Source organism: Sus scrofa, chromosome 2 (assembly GCF_054392235.1).
Source record: "Sus scrofa isolate SSC_HxYL_T2T_F1_AM1 chromosome 2, Sscrofa_HxYL_maternal_Yorkshire_Landrace_v2.0, whole genome shotgun sequence".
NCBI lineage: Eukaryota > Metazoa > Chordata > Mammalia > Artiodactyla > Suidae > Sus > Sus scrofa.
In genome coordinates, this window is record NC_139384.1 from 77,576,289 (window position 1) to 77,599,288 (window position 23,000).

General features: G+C 40.2%; 2 protein-coding genes and 1 pseudogene across 2 annotated transcripts; 2 read left to right on the plus strand and 1 right to left on the minus strand.

The window, feature by feature from the left end:
• Positions 1-1,415: 1,415 nt before the first annotated feature.
• On the plus strand, positions 1,416-1,946 carry LOC146405485 (olfactory receptor 7G3-like). The gene is made up of 2 exons (XM_085011706.1): positions 1,416-1,637; positions 1,818-1,946. Exons 1-2 carry the CDS (start codon positions 1,416-1,418, stop codon positions 1,944-1,946), a joined length of 351 nt encoding a protein of 116 aa, XP_084867832.1.
• An 8,492-nt stretch (positions 1,947-10,438) lies between these two features.
• LOC100739297 (olfactory receptor 7D4-like) lies at positions 10,439-11,363 on the plus strand (annotated as a pseudogene).
• A 6,104-nt stretch (positions 11,364-17,467) lies between these two features.
• LOC110259638 (olfactory receptor 7E178-like) lies at positions 17,468-18,397 on the minus strand. Its single transcript, XM_085011707.1, has one exon. It carries the CDS (start codon positions 18,395-18,397, stop codon positions 17,468-17,470), a length of 930 nt encoding a protein of 309 aa, XP_084867833.1.
• Positions 18,398-23,000: the final 4,603 nt, after the last annotated feature.

The window sequence follows — 23,000 nt, forward strand, 5'->3', positions numbered from 1 at the left end:
TGATACCCCATTCCTCTAAGGACTTACCTCACTGCCTTCAGATCTTCAGACTTTATTTCCCAACATCTAAAATATATTGGGCCATGATTTCTCTAGGTTTCCACAGTGTTCCAGCACAGTTCTTTAAGACATGAACTCATTTGTCCCTCTCAACCATTCTATGGAGTAGGTAACATTAATAACCCCATTTCATCAAGTAGGAAACTGAGGTACTGAGAAATCAGAGAACTTGGCCAAGATCAGTGAAGAGTAAAACCAGGATTCATGGTGTAGCAGTCAGACTGTAGGATTTATAATTTGACATGATCTTTACTGGCACACCTAGCTTAGAAGTTCAGTACACTGGTCCTGAAGCATAGGTTTCACTCTTTGCAATCATAGTGTTGGCCAACTCTACCCTGGATCCTTGGGTGATTTGCCCAATAAAGTCTACCCCCTCAGATTATTAACTAAAATATGAGTTCTATTTGAGTTTCTCCAGTGCAGCTCATTGTCCAGATTGACCCAAACACCACTCTCTTATCAAATTAGTTCTTGTCAGGGAGCAATGGGGCCAGAGCACCACCAACACATGTGGCTGTGCTAGAGTACTAGGTAAAAGTAGGAAAAGGCAGAATCCTCCAAGAGGCAAATTTTGGCACCTCTGAAGGAAGAATGGTCAAATCATTTATGTGCTACACCTGAAAGCGTCTGATGCTGAGCTAGACACCACAGAGACTGATGGACTCTTGAGACAAATGTTGAAGACAAAGACTAAATTGTGCTACAGATCAGAAGGAGGGAAGAGATTATCCCTGAAAATGTTACCTGTATAAGATAATGACATTTATAATTGCTCCCAGTGAATGAAAACTAAAACTTTATTAGCCAAAATAAATGTTTTTTTTCTGTTTTCTTTTGGGGGGGGCATGTCACTTACATAATAAAAACATTTTACATTTGTGGACTCCTTTTTTTTTTTTTTAAATTACCATTGCGTTGTCAGTTACATGGCAGAATTATCAGCTCCATGAATGTAAGATACCAAACAGGTGTCTTGGAATTCTTCCTCTGGGCCTCTCAGAGGATCCAGAACTCCAGCTACTCCTCCTTGGGCTGTTCTTCTCCTTGTACCTGGTCTTGGTGTGTGGGAACCTGCTCATCATTCTCGCTTTTACCTTCAGCTTCCATCTCCACACACCCATGGGCTTCTTCCTCTCACACCTGTCTTTTCTGATATTTGTCTCAACACTACCATGGTTCCCAAGTGCTGATGAACATCCAGACAGTGAGCAAAGCCATCACCTAACCTATGCTGACTGCATTACCCAGATCTATTTTTTCTCAGTTTTTGTGTGTTTGGACAACCTCCTCCTGGTCATGATGGCCTATGGCAAATTTATGGCTATCTGTCACCCCTGCACTAAACAATCATGATGAACCCACACTTCTGTAACCTGCTGGCTCTAGTCTCTTGGATTGCCAGTGTCATTTCCCCTCCTCCAGAGTCTGATGATGCTGCATCTCTCATTCTACACACACACGGAAAGACCCCACTTCTTGGTGAACTGGCTGAGGTGCCCGAGTCCACCTGTTCTGATGCTCTCAGCAATTACATTGTGCTGTATTCTGTGACGGGCCTGATGGTTATTATTCCAGTAACTGGGATTCCTTACTCTTATTCTAAGATTATTTCCTCCATATTGAAAATGTCCTCAGTGGAGGGGAGATACAAAGGGTTTTCCATCTGTGGGTCTCACCTAGTGGTCATTTCCTAATTCTATGACACAGGGTTAGGCGTGTACCTCAGTTCTGCCTTCTCCCCCTCCTCCTCAAAGGGAGAAGTGGCCTCAGTGATATACACCGTGGTCACCCCAATGCTGAACCCCTTCATCTACAGACTGAGGAACAAGGACATGCAGGGGGTCCTGAGGAAATGTGTCAGCAGGTCTTTCTTCCCCCTGTGAAGAACCATGGATGCTGAGACTGGGATGTTATTATGATAACCAAGGGTCAATACCCTGGTAGACAGAAATACCAAATATTTGACTCCTTTGAGCATGTGACTTGTCCCTCTTGTTCTAAAAGACCATCACTTGGGTTTCTTTTGAGTTTACATGCCCACAAGAAACCACTTCCCATGAAATACCTTTAGTGACATTTATGCCCTCTTGCCTCTGCAGATGATGTTTATACTTGGTCTCTGAGAATTGTCACTAGCTATATCAAGATAATCATCAATTCATCCACCATAATGGCAAACACTCAAATGTTTGAAAATACCAAGATCTAGCGGAATCTTGGAACAATGGGAACTTTCAGAAACTATTAGTATACTAGTATAGTTATACAAGAAGTATAACTCCATGCAATTACTTTGGCACTTCTACTAAGTGCAAATATACTCCTACAGCAGAGCCCTCCAACTCTCAGGTATATGCCTAGCAGAAATGGGTGCTTACATCCACAAAGCAGATCTAAAAATATTTATAGCAATGCTTTTCATGACAGCACCAAACTGGAAATAATTCAAATGCCCCTTAGTGGTAGAATGGGTAAACAAACTATGACATGTGGCATAAATTATGCAGAATGCAGAAAATGCAGAAAATTCCACACCAATACAAAAAGAACAAATTAGAGCTATGTACAACGATATGGACAAGCCTCAAAAACATAAAAGGCATGAAAGTGTGTTCGAAAGGCATGAAAGTGTGTTTGTTATATGACCTCACTTTCATTGACTCTAAGAGCAAGTAAAACCACCTGATGGAGAATGGAGTCAAGATAGTGACTGTTTGTCTCTTTCAGACTTACTTCACTTAGAATCTCTAGCTATATCCTGTTGCTGTAAATGGTGTTATTTTGTCCTTTTATGGCAGAATAATATTCCATTGCATATATGTACCACATTTTCATAATCTGTCAGCGGAAATTTAGGTTGTTTCTATGCCTTGGCTATGGCGAATAGTGCTGCAAGGAATATAGGGGCGCATGCATCTTTTAGAATTAAAGTTTTGTCTGGATATACGCCCAGAACAAATATCCTCATCTTACTCAGCTGCCCATCATCTCTGGAGCTGCCTCATAGTCTATCTCTGTGCAGTCCAAGATGGTAATCACCAGCTACCCATGACTATTCACCACATTTCAAGCACTCACTAACCCATGTGCCCAGGAACATATTTGGACAATGAAGATATAAAACATTTTCATTATCAAAAAACAAAAGTTCAATAGGACAGCTTTTTTCTACGGCTTTGTGGGGAAATGAAATTTTCCTGGATTTCTCACTGCTCTTGCACTGAGAGCCCTAGCCTCCCCGACACCAGAAAGTATATGAAGTAAAGATAGAGAATGTTAGATTTCACTTCCCTCGGAAATGTTTTGCTCTTGTTACATGAATGAGCCAACGATGGCCTCTGTCTATTGGCCCCCAAGGATGTTTATAGCTTCCTTGTGGGTTATCACTCTTCAGTGCAAAAGCCTGTCAGCACCAAACTCAACTTTCAGGCATCCAGATTTTAAAAATAGCTCAAACAATCACCTTTGAAGCCATTTAGAGTTGCCTGCTTTGCACACCCTGAAAAACTCACTGGAGAGCTGTTACCAATGGATGATAGAAGGACCTTACAGATTTAAGACCCCAAGCAGCTCTAGCCCTTCCCTTCCATGGCTCTCTGACCCAGGGACTCAGTGTTCCTGTGGGTGAAAGTGAGCTCAGGGTTTCCCGCTTTGCTGTCTTGGACACTTTTCACCTATGATTTACTTCATGTAGTGAGATGAAAAGATCTCCTTTTACCATGTGAAAACCAACTTGTTCTAACTCTACACTTGTGTTCCCCCCGATATCTTATAGATGCATTATTTCATATTATTATTTTATTTTAATTTTATTACATGGCCACATCTGTGGAATATGGAAATTCTTCGATCAGAGAGTAATCCAAGCTTCAGCTGTGGTATTGCCAGATATTTGAACCACCTGCCCCCAGCTGGGGACTAAATCCAGGTATAGAACCCAGGCCTCTGCAACCCAAGACACTGCAGTCAAATCCTTAACCCACTGTACCACAGCAGGAACTCCTAAGGCACCATTTTATTTTCAAACTCCCATATCACAATTTTATTTTATTTTGTTTTTTATCATTTATATACATATATATTTTGGGGGGCACAGCATGGTGACCCAGTTACACATACATGTGTATCTATTCTAAAGTCAGGTATCTGGTACAATCCAAACTCTGATATTTTTGACATATGATTGCAGCAAATTGATCTTCTTCTCTACTCTGTTATTCATCCCTAAAATAGAGATAATAATCTGTAGGTCTTGGTTACAGTTAAATCAATTAATAATAATAAAGAGTGTGGTATTCACTGCTATTAATTTTGTTGATAAGTTTTCTTAACAGTGAGTACCACACTCTTTATTATTATTAGTTCATTCAGTAGTAACCCTGACGTAAGAGTTATTGTCTCTATTTTAGGATGAGTAACAAAGTAGAGAAGCAACAGTGTTTGTATTATTCATATAATTATGAGTAATATATTTATATATGATGAAAAATATATTCAGATATTCATATCTGACAGAGTAATTCTTTAATTTAGGGTGCTGTCAGGGTCTTAGGCAGACCTATATAATTGTTATTGAAGGATATCAACTGGCAAAGAACAAATGGTTCGGATTCCAATGGAATATTTTTCATAGAGACTCCTGAGTCATGCATGACATCAAGCCTAAGGAGAGGGGATCTCATAATGTAAAAAAAAGCATGACTGTCCCAAATTTCCCATCTGGGAATAGAATTGTCAAACACAATTTCCATTTTTATTATGATTCTTTCTTTCTCAAGGGCAAAGCTGTATAGAAGTAGAGTCACACTAGGAACATCTACTTAATTAGGTGCTTTGAAAATTCAACTCTGGATGTCATTGAAAGAATGAATGTTCCTTGTCTGTCCCTGTGTTCCCATAACATTGACCCCAGACCAAGAAGAATATTGTCATCTTGATGATCCCACGTGTATTTGGATCTCATATCAACTTTCTTACTGGAGCTCTCTTCCCCATCCATCCTTCCATCCATCAGTGCAACCAGGTTTTTGTCCCTGTTATCACATGGGTGATCCATTTGGGCTAAGTGCTGTCAGAAAGAGGAGTGTGTATACGTGCACATTGTGGAGGCTTTTATGTGTAGTAAAGTAACTCCAGGGACAGGGACATGAGTGCTGGTTAAGAACATCTAGTAAATAATTCATAAATATTTTAGGTTTGTGGCTCCAAATTGGACTCCAGACCCTAGATGCATTAAATGATGCTGATGAGGAGACTAAACACTCTTTTCTTACTGGTAACTTCCATGGTAATCTGACTGCCCTTTCAGGGCTCGGTATGAGCTAGATTTTCCTTGTCATTTAGGGAAATAGCTTCTCATTCTTTAGATGTGATTAATGGCCCTTCAACCACACATATTGTATTACAACCCCCTTGACTGTTGGAAGCACTTTTATTTCATTTACTAATTTATTTTTGACACTTTAAAATTTACAAATCACTTTAAAATCTCGTAAATGGGTGTGTAACATTTTCAGAATGTATCTATTTGTGTGAGTTATCAGTATATGAATCTACAATATATTTCCTAATTTTAAGCAGTCTTTTTCTAAAATTTATTTTTTATTGTTATTTCCCCCAACATATTTTTCTCCCACTCTAAAGCATGGGAACCTAGCTACACATACATGTGCACATAAATTTTTTCTCCCATTGTCGTGCTGCTTTGTAAGTATCTAGACAAGTTCTCAGTGCTATACAGCAGGATCTTAGTGTTAATCCATTCCAAAAGCAATAGTTTGCATTCATTAACCCCCATCCCAATCCACCCCACTCCCTCCCCCTCCCCTTGGGCAACCACAAATCTATTCTCCAAGTCCATGATTTTCCTTTCTGTGGGAAGCTTCATGTGTGCTGCATATTAGATTCCAGATAGGAGTGATGTCATATGGTATCTGTCTTTCTCTTTCTGACTTACTTCACTCAGGGTGAGAGTTTTTAGTTCCATCCATGTTGCTGCAAATGGCATTATTTCATTCTTTTTTATGGCTGAGTAGTATTCCATTGTGTATATAAACCACATCTTCCGAATCCAATTGTCTGTTAATGGACATTTGGGTTATTTCCATGTCGTGGCTATTGTGAATAGTGCTGCAATGAACATGTGGGTGCATGTGTCTTTTTAAAGTAGAGTTTTGTCCAGATATATGTCCAAGAGTAGGATTTCTGGGTCATATGGTAGTTCTATGTATAGTTTTCTAAGATAGCTCCATACTGTTCTCCATGGTGGTTGTACCAGCTTACATACCCACCAACAGTGCAGGAAGGTTCCCTTTTCTCCACAGCCCCTCCAGCATTTGTTATTTGGGGACTTATGAATGATGGCCATTCTGACTGGTGTGAGGTGGTATCTCATTGTAGTTTTGATTTGCATTTTTCTAATAATCAGGGATGTTGAGCATTGTTTCATGTGTTTGTTGGCCATCTGTACATCTTCCTAAGAAAAGTGTCTCTTCAGGTATTTTGCCCATTTTCCATTGGGTTGTTGGCTTTTTAGCTATTGAGTTGTAGAAGATGCTTATATATTCTAGAGATTAAGCCCTTGTCAGTTGCCTCACTTGAAACTATTTTCTCCCATTCTGTAAGTTGTCTTTTTATTTTCTTTTGGTTTCCTTTGCTGTGCAAAAGCTTGCCAGTTTGTTTAGGTCCCATTGCTTTATTTTTACTCTGTTGCTTTGGGAGACTCTCCTGAGAAAATATTCATAAGATTGATGTCAGAGATTGTTTTGCCTATGTTCTCTTCTAGGAGTTTGATGGTGTCTTGTCTTATATTTGAGTTTTCAGCCTTTTTGTGTTTATTTAAGTGCATGGTGTGAGGGTGTGTTCTAGTTTCATTGCTTTGCATGCAGCTGTCCAGGTTTCCCAGCAATACTTGCTGAATAGACTGTCTTTTCCCCATTTTATGTTCTTGCCTCCTTTGTCAAAGATTAATTGACCCAGGTGTCAGGGTTTATTTCTGCATTCTCTATTCTGTTCCATTGGTCTGTCTGTCTGTTTTGGTGCCAGTACTACACTGTCTTGATGCTTGTGGCTTTGTAATAGTGCTTGAGGTCTGGGAGAGTTATGCTTCATGCTTGGTTTATCTTTCTCAGGATTGCTTTGGTGATTCTGGGTTTTTTGTGGTTCCATATAAATTTTTGGATAGTTTGTTCTAGTCTGTGAGAAATATCCTGGGTAATTTGATAGGTATTGCTTTGAATCTTTATATTGCTTTAGGTAGTAAGGCCATTTTTACAATATTAATTTTTCCAACCCAGGAGCATGGAATATCTTTGCATTTCTTTACATCCACTTCTTCTTTTTTTTTTTGACAATGGAAATCTGACACTGTGTCTTTACATCCTCTTCAATTTCTTTGAGTAATGTTTTATAGTTCTTTGCATATAAGTCTTTTATCCCCATCGTGGTTTCTTTTTTATTTTTAATTAATTAATTATTTTTTTTTTTTTGCTTTTCTCCTCATACTTGAGGAGAGGAGAACTCCCAAGTGCAAATAATCATGACTGTCCCCAATTTTCCCATCTGGGAATAGAATTGTCAGACACAGTTTCCATTTTTATTATGGTTATGTCTTTCTCAAGGGCAAAGCTGTTTAGAAGTAGGGTAACACTAGGAACATTTATTTAATTAGCTCCTTTGAGACGTCAATCCTGGATGTCCCTGAAAGCATAAATGTTCCTCGTCGCTCCCTGTAATTCCAGCTCACTAACCCTAGACCAGGAAGAATATTGTCACCTTGGTGATCCCAGGTTTATTTGGATTTCATACCAAATTTCTTTCTGGAAATCTCTCACCATCCATCCTTCCATCCACCAGTGCAACCAGGTTTTCTTTCCTGCTATCACAAGGGTGATCCATTTGGGCATAGTAAGCACTTTCAGAAAGAGAGGTTTGTATTCAAGCACATGGAGGAGGCTTTTGTGAGCAGTAAATTAACTCCAGGGACAGGGCTATGAGTAGTGGCTAAGAGCATCTCATAAACATTTCCTAGAGGAATGCCCATCCTGGCTCAGTGATAATGAACCCAAATAGAATCCATGAGGATGTGGCTCCAATCCCTGGCCTCACTCATCGGGTTAAGCATCTGGTGTTGCTATGAGATGTGGTGTAGACTGGCAGATGAAGCTCTGATTGGACCCCAATCCTGGGAACTTCCATATGCTGCAGGTGTGGTCATAAAAAGAATAAAAAAATTCCTAAAGATTTTAGATTTGTGGCTCCTAAGTCTCCAGACTCTAGAGTGAATTAAATGCTGGTGATGATGAGACCAGGCGTGCTTACCTTATTGATAACTTCTGTCAATCTGACTGCTTTTTCAGGGCTTGGCATGATACTGCCTGTTACTTTGAGTTGTATTTTCCTTATCATTTAGGGAAATAACCTCTTTTTCTTTATGGGTTGTACGTTCACCTATAGCAACACATCTTATATTATAACTCCCTGCCCTTTGGAAACACTTTTATTGTATTAATTAATTTATTTTGGCCATACTTGCAGTGTGAGGAAATTCCTGGGCCAGTTATCAAACCCAAGCCACAGCAGTAACAGTATCAGACCTTAACTCTCTGAGCCACAAAGGACTTGGGAAGCAATTTTAAATTTATGAATGACTTTCAGTTGTGGTAGATGGTTATATCATCATCATCAGAATGTGTCAATATGTGTTAGGTGTCTATGTGTTATTCTATAATGTAGTTCTTAATTTTAAGCAGTGGTCAACTATGAGGATAAGTGCTTCTTTGTCAGGTTGAATTAATTTAAATTTACTTTTGTGTACTGTCCTTGGCAGCAGTTTGTATTACTGTCATTTAACATCATAAAAGGAATGACAAGAAAAAATTTGCTATGTTCAGAAGAATTTTTGAAGTCCATAGGGACCCAAAGAAATCATTCTATCACTCCTCCCATTTTTCCTCTTCATTTGTATATTTTATTTATTTTTGAAATTACTCAATGAATTTTATTACATTTATAGGTGTACAACAATCATCACAACCCAATTTTATAGAATTTCCATCCCAAACTCCCAGCCCACTTCCCCACCCGCCAAGCTGTCTCCTTTGGAAACCATGATTTTTTCAAATCGTGGTTTCCAAACTGTGAGTCAGCATCTGTTCTGCAAAGAAGTTCACTGTGGCCTTTTTTTAGATTTCACATGTAAGTGACAGCATTTGATGTTGGTGTCTCACTGTCTGACTGACTTCACCTAGCGTGATAATTTCTAGGTCCATCCATGTTGCTGCAAATGCCATTATTTTATTTCCTTTCAATGGCTGAGTAACATTCTGTTGTGTATATGTACAACATCTTTATCCACTCCTCTGTCAATGGACATTTAGGTTGTTTCCATGGCTCACCTATTGTATATAGTGTTTCCATGAACACTGGAGGACATGTGTATTTCGGAGTCTTGGCTATTGCATATAGAGAGCTGCAATGAACATACGGGTGCATGTATTTTCTTCAATGAACGTTTTGTCTGGATATGTGCCCAGGAGGGGGGTTGTTGGGCCATACCGTGGTTCTATATTTAGTTTTTTGAGGTATTTCCACAATTTTTTCCTTAGTAGTGCTTGTACCAATTTACACTCCCATGAAGAGCATTGGAGGACTTGATTCTAAGCCAGAGACAAAGAGGATGGATGAGTATCTCGGAGGACAAGGTACAGTGGTTGAAACATCATTATAAAATCCTGTATATCACAAATAACAGAATGTAGGGTTCCTAAAGTTTGTCATGTTAAGGCTTTTATACCAAAACCATATCTTCAAGAAATTAAAGAAGTAGAGAGGGTTGGAATTGACATATACCATAAGATCCACAAATAGATCGATATCAAGGACCTACAGTATAGCACAGGGAAATCTACTCAATCCCATGTAATAACCTATATGGGAAAAGAATCTGAATAAGAATGGATATAGGTATATGTATAACTGATTTTGTTTATATTAGTTTCAGGATATAACTAATACAACCTTCTAAGTGAAAACTATACTCTGAAAAAATTTATTTTATTTTATATTGAAGTATAGTTGATTTACGAAGTTGTGCCAATTTTTCCTGGACAGCAAAGTGCTGCAGTCAATAAATATACATTCTTTTTCTCCTGTCATCTTCCATCAGGTTTTATCCCAAGAGATTGGACATAGTTCCCTCTGCCATACAGTGAGTCCTCATTGCGTATCCATTCTAAATTTAATAGTTTGCATCCACTAACCCCAAACTCTTGCTCCATCCCACTCTAATTAAAGAAGTAGAGAGACTCTAGATTCTGTTCAGTGGTGATTTCATGTTCTTTCCCTTCCTCAGCCATCCAGCTGAGGCATCAGCAACATGGAACCAGGAAATCAAACAAGTGTTTTAGAATTTTTACTCCTGGGACTGTCTCAAGACTCAGAGCAGCAACCCATCTTATTTGGGCTCTTTCTGTCCATGTTTGTGGTCACCGTGTTTGGGAACCTGCTCATTATCCTGTGCATCAGCTCGGACCCCCATCTCCACACCCCCATGTACTTCTTCCTCTCCAACCTGTCCTTGGCTGACATCTGTTTCACTTCCACCACCATCCCAAAGATGCTGGTGAACATCCAGACACAGAGCAAAGCCATCAGCTATGCGGGCTGCATCACACAGGTGTATTTTTTCATGGTTTTTGGAGGTATGGATACTTTTCTTCTCACTGTGATGGCCTATGACAGGTTTGTGGCCATCTGTCACCCTCTGCACTACACCGTCATCATGAACCCCCCATCTCTGTGGTCTACTGGTTCTTGTGTCATGGGTCATCAGTTTGTCATACTCCCTGATCCAGAGTCTGCTGATGTTGCGGCTGTCCTTCTGTTCCAACTGGGCAATTCCACACTTTCACTGTGAACTCTCTCAGGCCCTCATGCTTGCCTGCTCAGACACACTTGTCAATTACATCCTGCTATAGCTGGTGACTGGCTTTCTTGGCATTGTTCCCTTCTCAGGGTTCCTTTGCTCCTATACCTGAATTGTCTCCTCAATCCTGAGAATCTCATCAGCTCATGGGAAATACAAGGCATTTTCTACCTGTGCGTCTCACCTGTCCGTGGTTTCTTTGTTCTATGGGACAGGTCTTGGTGTGTATCTCAGCTCTGAGTCATCTTCCTGGAGAGGTATGGTTGCTTTGGTGATGTACACTGTGGTCACCCCAATGCTGAACCCTTTCATCTACAGCCTGTGGAACAGGGACATCAAGGGGGCTCTACAAAATCTTCTTGGGAGAATACCCTGAGTTCAGTGATGGGAACACTGGTCCAGGGGTTTTGAGCTGACAATGGTAACAGAAGTTGTCTCAAGAAATTGTGCCTCTTAATCACATTGAATTGTGTTTCTCATTGATACTCCATTAGTGGCACTGGTCAGAATTTGGCCTTGGGAGGACTTTGTCTTAACCTCTTATGATGATTGCTTGATTATCCTCAATTCTACTCTCCACACCCCCCTCCTTTTATTTATCCATTATGGCCCCTCTATTTGCATTTCCAGTCCTGCGTGTTGATACCAGCCACTTCAAGTACAGACTCATCATTGTTGAAGGAGAAATTCTGAAATAATGCATTGGAGTACCTGTTGTGGCTCAGTGAGTTAAGAATCTGACTAGTCGCCATTAGGATGTGAGTTCAATCCCTAGCCTTGCCCACTGGTTTAAGGATCTGTCTTTGCCACAAGCTGAGGATATGGAGCTTGAGTTGGCTTAGGCCTCAGCTGCAGTTCTGATTTGACCCCTAGCCCAAGATTTTCTATATGCTGCAGGTGCAGCTATAAAAAAAAGAAACACCGCCTTTTATCAACACTAACACTTGTTAGTTCTTATCAAATGTGTTTATTTGACAGTCCTAACTGAGCACCATTTGTGTGCCAGGCTGTTGTAAGTATCTGCAACATAGCAGTGAAGGGGGGAAAAAAGACAGGATTCTTTACCCTCATAGAGCTTAAATTCTAGATCTCAGAGTTTATCAGATCCTGTCATATGTCCAAATAGAAAATACACTGAGGGGTGAGTTATTTATTTGGTTATTAGTGAGGTTGAACTTTCTTCCATATGTTTAGTACATTTGCAGATAAGCTATGAAAATGTATCACTGGAGATAGGAAAATGGCAAGCCCCAGAGTATTAGACTGATCAGGTGCTAATAAGTCTTTGGGTCTAGTTGCCTAATTTACAGGTGAATTTATTGAGTTGGAAACACAAGAGTCCAGATGGTGATGAAACCTGACTGAAAGGGAACAAAATTTCAAGTCTGGTGCCAGGACATAGTGTTGGATTACAAATAGGGAGAGTGGGAATGGAATCATAGAATTGCCAGTCTCTAGGTATGGGATGCTGATCAACTTCAGGTAATGAAGGATATGTTAGGACTAGCGGACATATTTATTTGTTTGATTTGTTTTGGCCATGCCCATGACGTGCAGAATTACCCAGGCCAGTGACGGAATCTGTACCACAGCAGTGTCCCGAGCCACAAAAGTGACAACTCTAGATCCTTAACCAGCTGAGCCACCTGGGAATTCCTGGATGTCTTCATATTTTCTTCACCATAAAGAAATTGGACGTTGTGGCTAGTCTTTGGATGGTGGTGATTGCCCAGGCACTGCAGGCAGGAAAGGCAAATATAAATACATAGATATTTATCATGGTAAAGAAGAGTCCAAGCCTACTCCAGGGCTGGCATCTATTGGAATCAACTTATCACCAAGGATTGTTCTTGAGAGATGTTACCATTTTGAGGAACAACAGTGGGCTTCCTAAAGGGGAACCTGCCTCCCCTTTAATTCCTTTAATTTTGAGGCTTTGAGGATGAAACCAAGCTTGGGCCTGTAAACTGGGCCAAAAAAAAAAAATCATTGTGGGAGCCAAGTCTGACTTCTGCTGACCTGTTCTTGATATTTTTGGTTGTCTAAAGCAACCAAATAAACTAATGTCCTTTTTTTTCACATCCGTGGAGAGATTCCACTAACTGAGAGTTGTTTTCACATTTTTGTGTTATTTTCACTTTGTTAAAAAATTATTATAGTTGATTTACAATGTTATGTCAATATGTTTGTATGGTAAAGTGACCCAGTCTTGTATATCAATACATTATTTTCCTCATGTTATCTTCCATCATCTTCCATCACAGCAGATTGGTTAGAGTTCCCTGTGCTATACAGTAGGACTTCACTGCTTACCCACTCTAAATTTAAAAGTTTGCATCTAGCAACCCCAAACTCCCAGTCCCTCCCACTCCATCCCCTTCCCCCTTTGCAACCACAAGTCTGTTCTCGACCTCTGTGAGTCTATTTCTGTTTTATAGAGAGGTTCATTTGTGCCATATTTTAGATTCCACATATAAGGCATATACGGTATTTGTCTTTCTCTTTCTGACTTACCACACTTAATATGAGAATCCCTAGTTGCATCTATGTTGCTGCACATGGCCTTATTAGTAATTTTTTATGGCTGAGTAGTATTACCAGTGCTCTGGAGGTCAGCTCATCTATGACCTGCTGTCACCACCACAGATCCCTGTGGATCCTGGAACCCAGTTGCCATTCTGGACTTATTGCCTTGCTACCAGTGTTAATGCTGCCCTTTGAGTCTAGAACTCAAGTTACTTGTAAACGTAAATTAAAACTTATGCTTCAGTGTGGAGGTTGGCTGAGCAACCCATACTCAAAAACACAAGACTTCCAAAGTTGGAACAAGAGTGGAAGTTTTGGATATATATTGACAAAGACTGCCTTTATATTCCCCTAAATGTGATTAAACTTTAAACACATTACTACCTGATTTCTGCTCCTGACCTCTCTTTTCTTAGAGCACTGATGTGAGGATTTTTTTTTTCCTTTTCAGCCATTCCTGTAGCATACAGAAATTCCCCAGCCAGTGGTCGAACCCACACCACAACAGTGACCTGAGCCACAACAGTGACAATGCTGGATCATTAACCCACTGCAGCCTAAGGAAACTCCATGTTAGAAAACTTTCAAACTCTTTCTTTGCTCATTTTAAATGTGAATAAATCTTCTCAGAGCCTTTTGTCCTTTTTACAAACCAGAAATGATTTTCTTAAAGTTATCCCTTTGAAATATAATCATCAAGTGATACATCTATCTCCTAGCTTCTGTGGATGGTATGAGCCTAAATTCAATAGGCAGCAAGTAGCAATCACAGACAGACTAATCATATCAACCAACCTCCCTCCCCTAATATCTCCCGGTGCTTTTCCATTAGCTAGCCTCAGCTTTAAAAATCCTCTCATTTTTGGAGCTTCCATTGTGGTTCATCAGCTTAAGGACTTGATGTTATCCTCAGTGAGGATACAGGTTCCATCCTTGCCCTCCCTCAGTGGGTTAAGGACCTGGTGTTGCCGCAAGTTCTGGCAGAGGCTGCAGCTGCAGCTTCTAATTCACCCCTAGCCTGGGGCACTTCCCTATGCCCCAGAACGTTTATGCACATGTAAAAAATAAAAAATCATTTCACCTTTTGATTCAGTGGAGATGAGTTCAATATCTCTCCATTGTTGCAATAGTCTTGACTCCAACTGCTAGAGTTTTGGATAAAGTATTCATACCTCTTGGACTATGATGCAGTTTTTCTTTTGTACAATCAATAACTTTCTAGATTTCATAACAGATTTCTACCAAACATTGTTTTGGCAATGACATTGCCTATTTTCTGGCCTTTTTAAGTCAATACTATCACATCTCACACAAGACCAGACTGGGAGAGGAGCAAAACCTATTTTTGGTATGCATCTGTTTAACCTGGAAAAGAATAGCTGAAGCAGTTTGTGCAAAGATTGTATCCATAATACTAAACATGTGTGAGATCACTCAGAAAGCAGTAATATTAAAAGAGGAAGAGAGGACTGACCTGATGGAGAGAACACCAGGAGAATTTAGATGGGAGGCCAAGGAAAGCATCTTTAAGGGCTGACATTGAAGTAAAAAGTTGAGTTGGAAAGGGGAAGAAAATTCTAGACAGAGAGAAATAAGTGTGCTTGTCTGGGGGCAGGAAAGAACATGGTCTGTTTGAAGAACTCCAAGAAAACCCGTATATCTAGGCAAGTGGGTTCTCAAGTTTATTGTGTGGTGGAATCACCTGATAACACTTCCTAAAACACAAGTATTTGGCTTCTAGCTATAGCAGTTCTGATTCAGCAGGTGAGACCTGAACATGTGCACTTTTGAATTCCTGGCGGGGGTGATGATGATGGTACTAGTCCCTGGACTTGTGAAGGAGTTGGAAAGGGATAGCAGGGACTAGATAATGAATGGCCTTACTGACCTTGGCAAGGAATTCAAAGTTTACTCTAGGAGTTTCAGAAAACAATTGGAAATTTTTTTGTGTGTTTATTTGGATGTATCCATAGCATATGTAAGTAACTGGGCCAGGAAAAGAATCCAAGCCACAGCTGTGACCTACGCTATCTGATCCACTGGGCCAGGCCAGGGATTGAACCCCCACCTCTACAAAAACCCGAGTTGCTGCAGTTGGATCCTTAACCCACTGGACCACAGTGGGAACTCCTGATTGGAAGAATTCAAGCAAAGAGATACAAGATTTGGTTCCATTTAAAAAGTTAATCTGGTGTAAATGGAAAGAAACTGAACATTGAGAAGCCATTTAGGACCCTCTTGTAAGAGCAAAATAACTGTAGGAAAGGGTTTCTTTTTTCTTTCTTTCTTCTTTCTTTCTTTTTTTTGGCTGCACCTGAAGTATGCTAAGGTTTTCAGGCCAGGGATCAAACACATGCCACAGAAGTGCCCTGGGCCATGGCAGTGACAACATCAGATCCCTAGCCCTCTGAGCAACCAGGGAACTTCTGAACTGGTTTTGAAGAGTGGGGAAAGCAAATCATCTGAGCCATCACTGTTCAGATAATTTAATAGTTTTGAGACAGGGAAAATAGGAAGAAAAGATCTGAAATGACAAAACGTGGGGTCCCTGAATGACCTGGGAAAGAATAGGTCTTTCAGCTGAACAGTTGAACAGCTATATGCTAGTGAATGTTTTGTTCTGTTTTGTTTCCTTCCTCACATATTTTATTTTTTGAAGTATAGTTGACTTAGAGTATTGTATCAATTTCTGCTGCACAGCACAGTGACCCAGTCATACATATACATACATTCCCTTTCTTATGTTATTTTCTATCATGGTCTATCCCCAAAGTATGCCAGGAAGTTTTGACAGTGGAAGCAAGAGAGTTATGTTGTTATGTCAGCAAGCATGAAGGTAAAGCACATTCCACAAGCTGGTGTCATCAGTACATCTCTTTGTTCCAATGAACAAGCCTCAGAATGTTCCTCAGAGTATTCCTCAGTTCATAAGAAGCCTCCTCTTCCCAGAAGGGCAGACATATCCTCAATGTTAAACACTGCGATCACCCCCACTTTCAATGTCTTTAAAAATCGAATGAACAGAGGGATTAGAGGACTCTGGTCAGATTTGTGACAAAATCAGGGAGGCGGAGATGTGAAGTGCTAAGGATTTGACTATTGGCTCTAGATGTTAGAGGAGGAGAAAATTCAGGAGGATGACAGAAGTCAAATACATTGTTATTCTTTTTTTTTTGCTTTTTTTAATCGTTATTTACCCAACACATTTTTAATTTTCTATTGTATGGCATGTTGACCAAGTTACACATACATTTATACATTCTTTTTTCTCACATTATCATGCTCCGTCATAAGTAACTAGACATAGTTCTCAGTGCTACACAGCAGAATCTCATTGCTAATCCATTCCAAAAGCAGTAGTTAGCATCCACTAACCCCAAGCTCCCAATCCATTCCACTGCTATTCTTAAATCATATTTTAGTTCTACTCTGAAGTTTAACTTAAAAATTTAGTAGGGCTCCTCTAAGCCTTCTTTTATTTATTTATTTTTTTTTTGGCTATAGTGCATTGGCTTGATATGGGATTTCAGTTCTCAGATGAGGGATTAAAATTGGAGTTCAGGAAAACATTGTGTAAACAGAAAGCAGAGGGACAAATAGGTACTTATACAGTGGGTGACTGCAGATTCAGAATTTCTTGTTGCATATGTTTGATTTTACTGCCTTTTCCAGTCTTTTTTTCCTTTTTAGGGCTTCATGTGAAGCATATGGTAGTTCCCAGGATAGGGGTCAAATTGTGGCCTGTGCCACAGCCACAGTAACACTAGATCCTAGGTGAGTCTGTGACCTACACCTGAGCTCCTGGCAAGGCTGGATCTTTAACCCACTGAATGGGGCCAGGGATTGAAACTGCATCCTCGTGGGTACTAGTCAGGTATGTTACCACTGAGCCATAATGGGAATTCCTGCCTTTTCCAATCTTATGAACCCCCCCAAATCACTCATGTGTTCAGATTAGCCTACTCTGCTGATAATCCTCCACAGGGCATGCTTGATGTCCCTGTTCCTTAGGCTGTAGATGAAGGGATTCAGCATAGGTATGACCACAGTGTACATCATGGAGACCACTGCGCCGTTCCTGGAGGAAGATGAGACAGCGGAACTGAGGTACACACCAAGACCTGTTCCATACAGCAAGCAAACAATGGACAGGTGGGAGCCACAGGTGGAGAAGGCTTTATACCTGCCCCCTGATGATGAGATTCTGAGAATGGAGAAAAGAATTTGAGAATAAGAGTAAAGTATCCCTGAGAATGGAATTCCAGCCAAGATTGTACCAATGAGATACATTAATATAATATTGATGGAGATGTCAGAACAGGCAAGACTGAGGAGCTGAGAAAGTTCACAAAAGAAATGAGGGATTTCCACATCAGCACAGAAGATGAGCTGTGACATCATCAGGTAGTGCAACTGGGAGTCCAAAAGACTGATGGAAAATGACAGCAGGACTAAGAAGCCACAGAGGCGGGGGTTCATGATAACCAGGTAGTGTAGGGGGTGACAGATGGCCACCAACCGGTCATAGGCCATGACTGTCAGAAGTAGACTCTCCAAACAGGCAAAAAGAGGAAAAAGCATCACTTGTGTTAGGCAGCCTGCATAGGTGATGGATTTGCTGTGTGTCTGGAGGTTCACTAGCATCTTGGGGACAGTGATGGTGCTGATACTGATGTCAGCCAAGGACAGATTGGAAAGGAAGAAGTACATGGGTGTGTGGAGGTGGGAATCAGAGGTGACAGCCAGGAAGATGAGCAGGTTCCCAAGCAGGGTCACCAGGTACATGGACAGAAGGAGCCCAAAGAGAAGGAGCTGTAGGTGTGGATCATCTGAGAGGCTCAGGAGGAAGAATTTTGAGGAATGTGTATGATTCTGTGGTTCCATGTTGAGGGGGCACCTTTTGAAAAAGAAGAAAGGGTTGAATAAACCAAACAATGTTGGGGCACCCAGATAAGTATCCATACTTTGGAATTTAGCAATTCATGAAGACGTTTTTCATGCTTGAAGACCATACACCACAGTGCCGTCAGCAGTATCTCTGAATTGTTAGCTCTTCTTCACTGATGACAAGAACATAGACTTTTTTCTTTATACAGTTAATTCGAGGCATGAGGACAAAGAATATTAGAGAAATAAGGACGTTCTGAGATAACAAATCCATAACACAGTAAAATATCTGTCCCCATCTTTTGAATGAGTAATATAGAATAAAAATATTCTTCTCTCTTTAAAAATATTTTTCTTCCTTATTTTTTATGAAGAAAATTTCATTGTCATTTATTCAAGTCACTTTCTTAGTTTCATGAACATAAAAGCCTGGTTTCTATTGACGATTACCCTTTTTTTTTTTTTTTGATTCTCATTGTTAATCCATTCCAAAAGCAATAGTTTGCATCTGTTAACCCTAAACTCCCAATCCCTCCCACTCCCTCCCCTCCCTCTGGGCAACCATAAGTCTATTCTCCAAGTCCATGATTTTATTTTCTGTGGAAAGTTTCCTTTGTGCTGTATATTAGATTCCAGATATGAGGGATATCATAAGGTATTGGTCTTTCTCTTTCAGACTGATTTCACTCAGGATGAGAGTCTCTAGTTCCATCCATGTTGCTGCAAATGGCATTATTTTGTTCTTTTTATGGCTGAATAGTATTCCATTGTGTATATATACCACATTTTCCTTATCCAATCATCTGTTGATGGACATGTTGGTTGTTCCCATGTCTTGGCTCTTGTGAATAGACCTGCAATGAACATGCGAGTGCATGCATCTTTTTTAAGGAATGTTTTGTCCGGATATATGCCCAAGAGTGGGATTGGTGGAACATATGGTAGTTCTACGTATAGATTTCTAAGGTACCTCCATACTATTTTCCAAAAAATATGCAACCTAGAATACTCTATCCAGCAAGAATATCATTTAAAATAGATGGGGAAATAAAAAATTTCTCCAACAAACAAAAGCTAAAAGAGTATAGCAATACAAAACCCATTCTAAAAGAAATACTGAAAGGGCTACTTTAAATTCAAAAAAAAAAAAAAGGAAGAACTAGGATGCAGGAAACCACAATCAAAGAGCAGTGACTTAAAATATTTTTTCTAATTAAAGGACACAAAAAAAGCACTGAAATATACTGTGTGTTCTGCAAATACAGTACAAGAAATTACCTTGATTTGCAGTGTAGTTCCAAAGTGCTAAAACCACAGTCACGGGAGTATAAATTAAACTCAAATGTTAATAATCAGATAGGATTTGTTTATGCAATTATCTCTTTAAATGAAATTATAGTATATTTACAATGTTGTGACAATTTCGACTGTACAGCCAAGTGACCCAGTCATAAGTACATATGCATTATGTTCTGTATTACTTTCCATCATGGTATAGCCCAGGAGATTAGATAGAGTTCCCTGTGCTGTACAGTAGGACCTCATCGCTTATCCATTCTGAATAGAATAGTTGGCATCTACTCACCCCAAACTCCCAGTCCCTCCCACTCCTTCCCCCTCCACCTTGACAACCACGAGTCTGTTCCCTATGTCTGTGAGTCTGTTTCTGTTTTGTAGATAGGCTCACTTGTGCCATATATTAGATTGAACATTTACGTGATATTGTAGGGTATTTGTCTTTTTCTGACTTACCTCACTTAGTATGAGAATGTCTAGTTGCATCCATGTTGCTGCAAATGACATTATTTTGTTCTTTTTTATTGGTGGCTGAGGAGTTTTCCATCACATATATGTACCATATCTTCATAATCCATTCCTCTGTTGATGGACATCCTGGTTGTTTTCATGTCTTGGCTATTGTGAATGTTGCTGCAAGGAACACAGGGGTGCATGTATCTTAGTGAATTATAGTTTTATCCAGATATATGCCCAGGAGTAGGATTGCTGTTTCATATGGCAATTCTATTTTTAGTTTTCTGAGGTACCTCTATACTCTTCTTCATAGTAATTGTACCAATTCACATTCCCACCAGCAGTGTCAGAGGGTTCCCTTTTCTCTGCCTCCTTTCCAGCATTTGTTATTGGCAGACTTGTTAATGATGGCCACACAGACTGGTGTGGGGTGGTCCCTCATTGCAGTTTTGATTTGCATTTCTCTAATAAGTGATGTTGAGCATCTTTTCATGTGTCTACTGTATATGCCAATTATCTTTAAGGGTTTTTCATCTTTACTTGTCTATGACATCCATCCTCAATGGACATAAGTGCTCACTCAAATGTGTGGGGTTTTTGGTCAATTTTTTTTCAAAAGTAACTCAAATACAAACATTTGGCCTTGGCGGATATATATATATATATATATATATATATATATATATATATATATATATATATTTCTTCTAATGGACACACCTGTAGCATGTGTAGTTTCTGGGGCTAGGTGTTGAAATGGAATTTCAGCTTCAGTAGCCAGCGAAGCAAAGTCCAATAGAAGAAACAGGAGAGAGAACTGCTCTGAATTGTCATGAGCTGATTCTTTCTAGGATCCCTGCCTTCAGCTCAGCCATCCTTCCTGTAGTTGACGGGACAGGTGCTGCCCATGCCCTCCACTCTGGTCCTCCATGAACCCCTTAAAGGGAAGAGCTCAGTGAGCAGGGGTCTCTGCCTGGGATGAAATGGAAGAGGTTTGCTTTTTGCTGTGTTTTTGTAGGTTATGGCTTGAGACATCTTCTTAAATATGTTCCAAATCTCCAACATTTTTCTAACATTGATTTCTTATCAAACCCAACCCTCTTATGAACATTTGAGAAAGTTAGGATGAAATCCAGGTCTCAATCACCAAGTTGGCCCTTTGTATGCCAACTTGAGAGGTTTTCAAGTCAATTCTTCCTTCTAGAGGGATAGCATTTCCCCCAAATTCAGTTCCCTGAATGCAGACTATGTCAGCAGGAGAGAGGACCGTGTAGGTGCCTATGAATGGAGTTTCTCTGTCTGCATTCAAATCTGACTTTACCCATTTGCTACTGCAGGGTCCTGATAAAACCACTTGAAATCACAGTGGTCCCCAGCTCAGCTGTAAAGTGGTGATAAGAGATGAAAGGAGACAAGCTACATAAAAACCTTATCTCAGCACCTGGCACTTGAAATCCTTAGGTAAAGGCTTGTGATATTTTGGTTACTGCCTTCATTTTCATCGTCATCATCATCATTTTCATGATTAAGTGGAGCACTTAGGGGAGAGTTTAGAACCACCTATTTCCTGTACAGGTGGAAAAGATGCCAATGGAAGAGAGGAGCACTGTGAGGGGAAAATAGAAATTTAAATAAAATTTCTGGGATCCCCACCAATCCCCAAAACCTCAACTTCATAGGAGTCTGAGCTGAATCTTGGTGTTTTGCTATCCTCGCCTGACTATCCCAACTGTCTGCTGGCTTCATAATGAGAAAACAAGGCTCTCCCAATCCCTCCTGAATGCAGTGTCTCCCACGGCACCTGGCTCACCCTAGGCTGGGCTGTGTCTCTGCTGGAGAAGGACTGTGGAAGGCCCATGTCCTGCCCCTCCCCTACCTGATGTTGGTTGCAGGCTGAGGCTTTGTTCTCAGGACTGGCAGGAAGGCAGATCCAGGTATGGACGTCCTGGTTCAGACAACCATGGGAAATGAGACAAACACACATGGATCTCATTGGACTGGAGCTGGCTAAATGAAGGGCTAAGAAGCACATTCTGATTATTTGCAGTGTAATGACCTCAAGACCTCAAGGCACCAAGCACATAATTAGCCAAATTGGTCCATAGTTTCTCAGTCTCTGAGGATTTGCTAACATAATGGAGGAGGAAAAGGCGAAAAGTGAGTGCACTTGGAAGGACTGAAGCCCTTCCCCTTCTCAAGGGGAAGTTGACCCCTCCTCCTCACCTTTGTTTTCTAAATTATGTATCTTATCATTCAATGTAGACACATTTTTATTAGAGAAAGTCATATGTATTTTTATTTCTGCAAATCCATTGAATTTGCCATGTAATTTAGAGAGATGTAGATATTCCACTTAAAGATTCTGATAATTTTTCTATTTTCTTTTTCTTTCTTTCCTTCTTTCTTTCTTTCTTTCTTTCTTTCTTTCTTTCTTTCTTTCTTTCTTTCTTTCTTTCTTTCTTTCTTTCTTTCTTTCTTTCTGTCTGTCTGTCTTTCTCTCTCTCTCTCTCTTTCTTTCTCTCTCTCTCTTTCTTCCTTCCTCCCTCCCTCCCTCCCTCCCTTCCTTCCATCCTTTCCTTCTTTCGTCTTTTTTGGGCAACACCTTTGGCATATGGAGGTTCCCAGGCTACAAGTAGAATCTAAGCTGTCTCTACTGGCCTGTAGCTGGCCTACAACCACAGCAACACCAGGTCTGAGACATATCTTTTACCTACACCATAGCTCACGGCAATGTGGGATCCTTAACCCACTGAGTGAGGCCAGGAATCTAACATTCATCCTCATGGGTACTAGTCAGATTTGTTTCTTCTGAGCCAAGATGGGAACTGCCATATTTCTATTTTCTTGG